The 10,000-nt window shown below is 35.8% G+C and overlaps 1 protein-coding gene across 1 annotated transcript in view; it reads left to right on the top strand.

The window, feature by feature from the left end:
- The window catches only part of LOC143741306 (CUB and sushi domain-containing protein 3-like), a 323,702-nt gene that overhangs the window by 14,481 nt on the left and 299,221 nt on the right, over positions 1-10,000 (top strand). The window contains exon 2 of the mRNA XM_077233739.1: positions 7,153-7,375. Coding sequence (XP_077089854.1) covers positions 7,153-7,375 — 223 coding nt within the window. The remainder of the gene's footprint in view (positions 1-7,152; positions 7,376-10,000) is intronic.

The raw sequence follows: 10,000 nt of genomic DNA on the forward strand, positions 1-10,000 counted from the left end.
TTTTTTTAAAATTTTAAATTGACCCCAAACTTTTAAACATTAGTGCATTATAAATAAGTGTTTGTTCTTGTAATTATTATTATTTTTAATTTTTGCTGTATTTTTTGGGTGACATGTTAAGTGGACTGTCAACGGCACACAATCTAAAATTAGGCAAAACTCATTAATCGAGTGAAAGTGTTTTTGACGCGATAGTTTACAGCGATCTCGAATGGATTCAGTTCCAGAAAGAAATGTGTATTCCTGCAGAAGTTTCATGCTCTTTGCTGGGTTAAAGATTACTGACCTGAACCCTCCAAGCAAACCGCAATAAAGCAATTTCAGCGTGCGATAGAAATCTTTCATAAGTCAGTATCTTCACGCATGTTTGGTGTGTAGCGGGTCTGTTGTGTGTGTGTGTGTGTGTGTGTGTGTGTGTGTGTGTGTGAACCATTTAAACATTTCGGAGAGCAATTCTCCTGACTTATACGATATAATCATTCCCTACGGATACAATCAATTGCAGCATAACCTTTTTTTCAAAAGGAGTGTGATCGAAAGCGTAATACGTTTCATGGGCAGCTTTAAATGCAGTTACCCCAGAAATTGTTTCTTTGTTGCATGATTATTGTATATTTTACCATATTTTATAAAACCCATTATTTATTTATTCATCAACTTTATTTATTTGTTTGTAGGCTATTTTGTAAAATTGTTTTGTTTTATTTCCTGTGTAAATATAGGCTATATGTATACGTATACTATTGTGATATAAAATATGGACAATTCTGAAATATTAATATAGCCGGGACCTATGCTGTTTTAAGAAGATCAACCTCACATAAAATATACACATAATAAGTTTTTATTTGAATATTAATGATATAATTATTTATGATCATAAGTAGTGAAAATGATAATTTGTTAGCAAAAACAGTATAGAAATATTTCTATAATAGGAAAACACTAAAAGGGTCTGATCATTTGCAGTTTTATGTTGTGTTAATAATTGCTTTTTTAATGTAAATGGCCATCATTACCCTTTTATACTTAATAAAAAATCTTTAATTTAATAGAAGCTTTGATATCTTGGCTTAGATAATGATGTGTCGGATAAAAATAAAATAAAATAGGTGGTATTGTCTACAAGAAATGAGGTTTGTGTTTAAAACAGAATGACAGACTTCTGTGTGTATCATCATCAGCTGCTGATGTGACTCTGATAATGGAGATAAAAGCAGATTTCACTCACGATTGCCTCATTTCAGATGACTGTAGAAATGAAAGGTTTAGCATTATCAGACACAATTACTCGTTTTGTCACAGCACTCGCAGAATCAACATCCTAAAATGGACCTTTCTGATTGGATGAGTGTGGAACTGTGATTGTACATTCTATTGAATTCTATAGAGAACAACTGTCGGTTCCGGAAGTAAAAACTCCATTCATTTTCTCCATAGGGAAACTGATTTTGAAGGATAACTTATAAACTGTTAAAGTCAGACCTATTGTGAGCTACATAGTTTTAAAATAGGTTCTTTCTTCATAGTTCTTTCCCTCACTAAAGTTCACAGTCTTTTATATTTTTGTCCAATCCAGTACAAAATCAAAGTTTTTAATGCTGTGATTCTCCTTTAGCAAACGCTTTAACAAAGACTTAAAAAAAAATCCCTATGGGAGAAATAAATGGAAAAAATACTTGTGTAAAAATACAGTACATATATACAATATCACCTACAGGTAGTCTGATTAACATTTTTTTAATTAATAAATGCAATTATTTATTAAACACTGAGCATTGACACTCTAGTAAGTGCATTGCAGTTTAATCACTAACTCAATGCCACTTTTGGCGTATTGCTTCATTTACATCATGTGGATTGCTCATGTTATGGATAGTATTTTATTTTATCATTTAGTTATCATTTATTACTCATAATTATTTTAGGCCACTTTGACACTAGAGCTTTTCTTTCAGACCTGAGTCTGATTATTCTGCAGTAAATCTATTCAAAACGCTCTAATAACGTTATTAACATTAGGATGCATTTGCTGAAGATTGAAACTGAACATTTTCAAATCTAAGATTTTCTTTGATTATCTAAGATTATTTATATAGACTACTGTATATAAACTGCACAACATATTATAACTTGATCTTTGATGTGGTTTTTAAAACATTTTATGAACACTGTACTGTACTGTAAACTAACTGCAAGCAAATTTAAAAGTTGTTAAAATGTTTTGTACTTGCTGAGATTTTCTCATGTTTTTTTTTAATTGAATGAATGGAGACACTGGCACACTGAAGAAGGCACGCGCCGAAACACGTTTGTGCAAATAAAACAATTTATGCATAGTGCGGCCTCTTTCCTGTTTATATATTTTTTTAATTGGCAATAAAAGGTTTGTGATAAAAGAGATTGTGCACTTGCAGGACTTTTGGTGCTGTCTGTACATGTTTGCTTGCTGTTGAGCTTTTTAAAAATTATTTTCTGTATTTTTCAATTAATTTTGAGAACTGCATATAATGCAGTAGACATGGTCCTGTCTTTTCTATTTAATTGTTTTCTAATTAAAGGGATAGTTTACCCAAAAATGTAAATTCTGTCAGTAATTACTCTCCCTCATGTTGTTCAACCCCGTAAGACCTTCGTTCATCTTTCGGAAACACGAATTAAGATATTTTTGATTAAATCTGAGAGCTGGATCACTCCTCCATAGGCTTCTAAGGGATTGAAAAAAGTATTCTCGTCGCTTGATAAACTTAAGATTGAGCCACTGTAGTCACTTGGACTATTTTAACGATGTCTTTAATAACTTTTCGGAGAACAAGTTTCAATCCCTTAGAAGCCTATGGAGGAGTGATCCAGCTCTCAGATTTAATCACAAATATCTTAATTCGTGTTGCGAAGATGAACGAAGGTCTTACGGGGTTGAACAACATGAGGGAGAGTGATTACTGACAGAATTTTCAGTTTTGGGTGAACCAGCCCTTTAACATTTCAAAATGGATTGATTTAAAGAGGACCTAATATGCCTTTTCACAAAGTCTTGTTTTTTAAGCTCTGCTAGAACAGGTTTGCATGCATTATTTCCTCATATTCTCCATTGTTGCGGCTCCTCTCTTCCCAGCCTGTCAGTAACGCTTTGGTGTGTGTTTCCTGAAAGCATCGTTAGTCAAATATAGTCTGTCGTTATCATCAGTTCAACGAGTCGGTGTTTCCCGAAACCATCGTTCCAACGAACATTCGCAAACAGCATCGCAGAGTTGTGTGTGTGTGACGGCAGATCTCGAGCTGCGGTTAGAAGCAGAGTTTCTAGTTTTCATCACATGTGACTCAATAAATCCTGATTTTGAGACAAATAAGCAAACTGACATTCAGTACAATCTACATCTTTTATTTAAAATACATACAAATGTCATTTACGTCTTTTAGTTTGTCATGAGATTTAAAGCGTAGTTTCTGAAGAGTGCGCATGTGTGAACGAGCTCTAGTGTGTGAGAACGAGACTATGATTGAATCTGGAAATAAAGCAAAATAACTGAGAAAAATGAGAAATAGTCCTCAGATGTCTGTAATATATAGCAAAACATCTAGCGTTAATTCGATCTCAAACAGATTCATTAACAGTAGTTATTACTCCATAACCTGCGTGACATCATTAACCAACGTGGTTGAACAAGCAGTTTGCGACAGAACAGTTTCAGGAAACAGTCGTGACTATAGTTGATTTCTTGAAGCACGAGTTACAGCGTTATACAGGAAACACACCCCAGTTTACTTCCTGTCTCTATGAAGTCCCTCATTCTGAAAAGCACACTATACTCTGATTGGTCGGCTGGATCAGTGTGTTGTGATTGGTCGAGCGCTTCGAGTGTGTTTTGGGAAATGTTCCGCCCCTTACCATAACCGCCAGTTTAACACACTACTAACTAACTCAACCAGGCCCCGCCCCTTTATTCTGCGTATGAATTATTATAATGAGGAATATTGTGACGTGTTCGTTCCCGGAAAAAACTCAAGATACAATAGAGGCGTTTCAGGGAGTTAATTGACGAAACCTTCACTGTGCAGTATCTATATCAGATTTAGATTGTGCCTATATATCAATATGCAATTTTATACTGATATTTTGTGATATCAGATCTTTTTATAAATCTGTTTATTGGTGCATTCACATCATGGCAATCAATATGTCCTAACAATCGTCTTTAGTCATGACTATTTAATTTATAACAGCTTCTTGTATCTTAATGCTTAATTCAATCCAGATTTTAATGACGAGGCCTTTAGAGACGCGAGGATTTCACAGCTTCTGTTTGTGAGAAACAATTAGATGCCAATTATTATGTTTTTGCTCTAATTGTTGTAAATTTGGAATCGATTATGTTTCTCTCCTGTTAGACTATGTTTCCATTATAAACACAATTTATTGTGTCCCTATAGATGGAATTATTTTATTGTGGCTAAACTGAAATATCAATTTAGAGTTTAAGATAAAAAGAGATTAGTTTTTGGATTTTGTGCATGTGTTGCATGTTTGATTTCTCACAAACATGTCAAGACGTCTGGATCATACTTAACATAATATATATATAATAATTTTAAAATCAGAACATATTTGATTTTTTATGTGCAGTTATATTATTATATATTGCTGTCAAGGGATTAAATTTTTAATCTAATTCATTTCATGATGTGCTGATTAGGTAATCAAATTAATCACAAATGAATCCCACATCAATTTTGGCTGAGAAATTACGGTAATTTAAAGTCATTTTTGTGTTAGATGAGAAAAGCATTGAAAAGATATTACAAATATCTAAATAGAAACCTAGGGTTCTCGACTCAATTTTAAAGATCCGTTTTTTAACCCTATTTAAGGAGAAATGTCTTAAATTGGTGCATAATACTAAATACTTTCTAGTGATAAAGTATGTTTAACACTAATGAATTAAGACTAAATCCATTCAATGATCTCATGATGGAAACCCTAAAATGTTCAATGAACCCTTTATGCTTCTAGACAGAACCTTTTCTTCTAAAACATAAAAAGCAATTCGCATTTACAATTGCAATCGTGCTGATATTCAGAAAAAAAGTCACTCTTGCTCGTTTGATATTGCGAAACTAGATCATATAAATATAATTCGTTTCTTCAATTTTACTAGCATTTTAACTGCGTTCTAATCACACAGTCAACTTGCATTTAAAGCATTAATAATTTTAGCGTGTTATTTCCCCCCCGTAATTAATCGCACCAAATGAACGCGTTAAATCGACAGCCCTAAAGTATATATTACTATATGCAGTAATATATTTTCTGGACCAATGCGATTTAATAATAAGAGATTAATCATAGTGTCATATAAATCGAAAATAAAATAATGAAAATATTTGTAGCTGAATGAGACAAACACTCATATTTACACTGAAGAGAGCTTTTATCGCAGTATTGACAGTCTAATGGAAAAAATCCAGATCCAGAAGGAAATGCACTTAATTGACATTAAAATTATGGAAAAAGTCTTAATGGCTTCAAAAATAGTCTTTATTTTCTGAATGCATTCTTGATGCGTTTCTCTTAGTGTTGTTCTGAGATGGATGGCTATGAGTCGATGCAGTCCCTTCTGAATTCATTCCTCCTGCTTTGAGAGTGAGGGGGAAAAAGATGCGAGAGGAAAGATCCTTGATCTCAGGGAGTCGGCAAAGCTAATTACTCCTTAAGGGAAGCGGAACGGGATAAACGGAAAAGCTCAATTAATGCTGGTTGTCATTACCAGTCTATTTGCTCAGGTTGAGGCGTATAGAAGCTCACCCACGACGACACCAGGAACCATCATTAAACCAAACCGCTAACGTCTCTGACGACGGGGTCTCGAACACGTCGCAGAGTTATAGTTATTCATGACACACTCAAACCATTACATGCATCAGCGCACAAACTGGCACGATATGAGTAATGTGATTGTGATGTCAGATGCCACCGGTTGTTTTCTTTATTTCAGAGAGTTGAGTGATGTGTTAAGCTCAGAGAGGAATACTAACTAGCTTTACACACACTTCCAACAGGGTAATTGTATTGCTCAGAGATTGTTCTGTCATAACTCAGGAGACGTTGTCATAAAGTAGTTTGCAAACCTTTCATATTTCATAATTCCGTAATTTAGTGATAAGTAAGGAATAATTGACGTTGAATTATTAGAAAATAATGCCACCTCAATAATTCAACGGCCCGTCAATTTATTCTGCTTGCACTACAGTTACCACAGCTAAATAATTGTTCAGATTATGTATTTCAAGACATTTTTCAGGTTTTTGTCCTTAAAATGCTCTCGTGTGTAGCACTAATTTCTTACGCATCTCATTCCACTCCTCCAAAACGTCATTTTAGAGCTTGAAATAGAGACTTGTGCCATTGATAGCAGATTAATGCAGTTATTAAAGAGAGAGAGATTAAGTGTGTGTGAATTACCTGAGTCTGTGTGTGTGTCAGTGTTCATCAGTGTCTCTAATTGTGAAACTGTAAGTTTATCCGCTTCAAAAACAGCGCTGCTATTTCCTCGCTAGTTAGAAATGTCTTGTAGCTTTTACGTTGCTAAACTATTTTACTGATAAAATCATCAGAACACGTTTCTGTGCGAGTGTGTGTCTGTACTGAATGTGTGTGTGTGTTTGAGTGGTAGAAAGAGAGTATGTGTTTTCTGTACATAATAAAAGTTAATTTTGCGGCAAAAACGTGGCAATAATGTGTTGTTTTTATCCGATTGTTTACTATATGTATTTGCTTTGGTCAGTGTCGTTGTGGGTTTTGGTTCTTTAGCTGTTGTCGCTGTAAAGAAATAACTCAAATCACTCGGCGCAGTGATATTGAGCTGTAATGCGGTCAAAACCTGCCTGGACTACTTTAACCGTGCGTTTCCCTGAAAATAATTGCACACCCTCGTTAACCAATCAGATTCAAGCGTTCAACAGCCTCGTATAAAGTGAAATTGAATGTGAGAAAAATGAATTTTTGTGCATCAGGAATTGATTTGATTGTAAAAAACCATATGCAACGTTCCAATGAACTGGGAATGCTCATTCTAATGGGATATTATGTAAATCACGTTTGTTTTTTTTCTGTTTTTATGACTCATATTTCCTCCTCTTTCTCTCTTTCTACAGGTTTCATTTATACATGCGGTGGGACATTAAAAGGGAAAAACGGGACCATAGAAAGTCCAGGCTTTCCTCACGGATACCCCAACGGAGCGAACTGTACGTGGGTTATTATAGCCGAGGAGAGGAGCAGAATTCATATAGTTTTTCAGTCCTTCGCTGTGGAGGAAGAATATGACTTTTTATCTTTATATGATGGACATCCTCATCCTGCGAACTTCAGGACAAGGTAAGAACGGGAGATTATTCAAGCACAGCCATGACATCAAAATGAGAGTTTTGTGGCTTTTAGTGCGGTTATGTTTTCTGTACAGCTGATTTAAAACCTGGAAAATGGAGCAAAAATATTGATGACATCATTTCCTGCTCATGGGCTTATGCAAATTGTCTCTGTAAAATGAGCATGTCCTTGCCACCTGCTGCTGACTGCAAATAGCACATAGCAAATGTTGATTCATGGCGGTGACATCGACTAAAGCCGATTGGCTATAAACGGGAAACGGGAGAATAACGAGCTCTTCCATGTGTTTCGCCTCCACTTCCTGTTTCAATAAGAAATGTGTCCGTGTGTAAGTAAGAATAATGTATCGTCATTCTCACAAAATAAACACAGACAGTGATGGTAAGCAAAAGGGCCTTGTATTTATTTGGCAGAAATTACTGATTTTTTGTTTAAAACTGATTTTTAAATTAACAAGGAGACATTCAATATTGATATAATCTATTACAAATATTATTACAATTTAATATTGTTTTCTATGTGAATATATAGTAAAGTGTAATTTATTCCTGTGATCAAAGCTGAATTTTTAGCATCATTACTCATGATTTGATGATCAAGAAATATTTATGATTATTATCAATGTTGAAAATAGTCATATTTTTGTGGAAATCGTGATACATTTTTTCTTCCTTATGTCTTCACTGTCACTTTTGATCAATTTAATGCATCCTCGCTGAATTAAACTATTAATTTTTATTTATATCTTACCACAAATGTTTGAATCCAATAATAACAAATAATAATCATAAATGTTTCTTGAGCAGCAAATCATCATATTAGAATGATTTCTGAAGGATCATGTGAAAATTCAGCTTTGATCACAGGAATAAATTACACTTTACTATATATTCACATAGAAAACAGCTGTTTTTAATTGTAATAATATTTCACAATTTTCACTGTATTTTTGATTAAATAAATGCAGCCTTGGAGAAGAAGAGACTCTTAAAAAAACATAAAAAATGTTAATGTTTCCAAACTTTTGACAGGTACTGTATATTATATATCAGGTATTTTTCATTATATACTTTTTTTATACTGAATGTACATGATCCTGCTTTTTCTACTTGCGTTCAAATTAATAATTGGGTTTGAAATATTAATGTTTTTTGTTTGTGAAGAGTTTTTGACCAATTAGAATCCGGTTTATCCGAGAGTCGCTGCATTACTCGTGTCATAACGCAGTGCTTATATGTGAATTATAGACCTGATTAGCAACTCAACATGCGGTCGAAACTCTTCCAAAAGCTTTAAAAGCACACAGAATTAACCCACACTAACTCTCCTCTAATTAAAGGGTAAACCAATTATTGCAACGAAACTCTCCACCAGCCAGGAACAAAATCAGCAGACCCCCTGCGTTACAGCTGAAACTCACTTTTACCATGATTGAAAGTATTTATTTTATGCCAATCTGGAATTCACAGACTCCGTATCCAAAAAAACTACGCTTCATTGGCTGAACAGATTGCAAAAATAAGCGGCATATTGCGCTAGTGATGTCATTTCCTCAGTTTTCCCTGTTAAAATGCCAGAGAGTTGTCAGAAAAATTAATTTCTGCTAAAGTGTTTGTTTTATTCTCAGAATGTCTCCATTTATGATTTGTTTTCGGTGTCACAGACGATTTAGAAAGTGGTACAGTATTGATATTCATGCCGGAAAGTGTTTATCTGCAACATAGACTCTTCTCTAATCTCCGCCTCCTTCTATAAGCTCCACCCCCTTCTGTAAGCTCCACCTCCTTCTCTAAGCTCCACCTCCTTCTCTAAGCTCACCTCCTTCTCTAAGCTCCGCCTCCTTCTCTAAGCTCCATCTCCTTCTCTAAGCTCCGTCGCCTTCTCTAAGCTCCACCTTCTCTAAGCTCCACCTCCTTCTCTAAGCTCCACCTCCTTCTCTAAGCTCCGCCTCCTTCTCTAAGCTCCACCTCCTTCTCTAAGCTCCGTCGCCTTCTCTAAGCTCCACCTCCTTCTCTAAGCTCCACCTCCTTCTCTAAGCTCCATCTCCTCTAAGCTCCATCTCCTTCTCTAAGCTCCACCTCCTTCTCTAAGCTCCACCTCCTTCTCTAAGCTCCACCTCCTTCTCTAAGCTTCACCTCCTTCTCTAAGCTCCGCCTCCTTCTCTAAGCTCCATCTCCTTCTCTAAGCTCCGTCGCCTTCTCTAAGCTCCACCTCCTTCTCTAAGCTCGCCTCCTTCTCTAAGCTCCACCTCCTTCTCTAAGCTCCGTCGCCTTCTCTAAGCTCCACCTCCTTCTCTAAGCTCCACCTCCTTTTCTAAGCTCCATCTCCTTCTCTAAGCTCCATCTCCTTCTCTAAGCTCCATCTCCTTCTCTAAGCTCCACCTCCTTCTCTAAGCTCCACCTCCTTCTCTAAGCTCCGCCTCCTTCTCTAAGCTCCATCTCCTTCTCTAAGCTCCGTCGCCTTCTCTAAGCTCCACCTCCTTCTCTAAGCTCGCCTCCTTCTCTAAGCTCCACCTCCTTCTCTAAGCTCCGTCGCCTTCTCTAAGCTCCACCTCCTTCTCTAAGCTCCACCTCCTTCTCTAAGCTCCATCTCCTTCTCTAAGCTCCATCTCCT

This window comes from Siphateles boraxobius, unplaced genomic scaffold (genome assembly GCF_051911475.1).
Source record: "Siphateles boraxobius isolate OS27281-9 unplaced genomic scaffold, OSU_SipBor_1 186, whole genome shotgun sequence".
Taxonomy (NCBI): domain Eukaryota; kingdom Metazoa; phylum Chordata; class Actinopteri; order Cypriniformes; family Leuciscidae; genus Siphateles; species Siphateles boraxobius.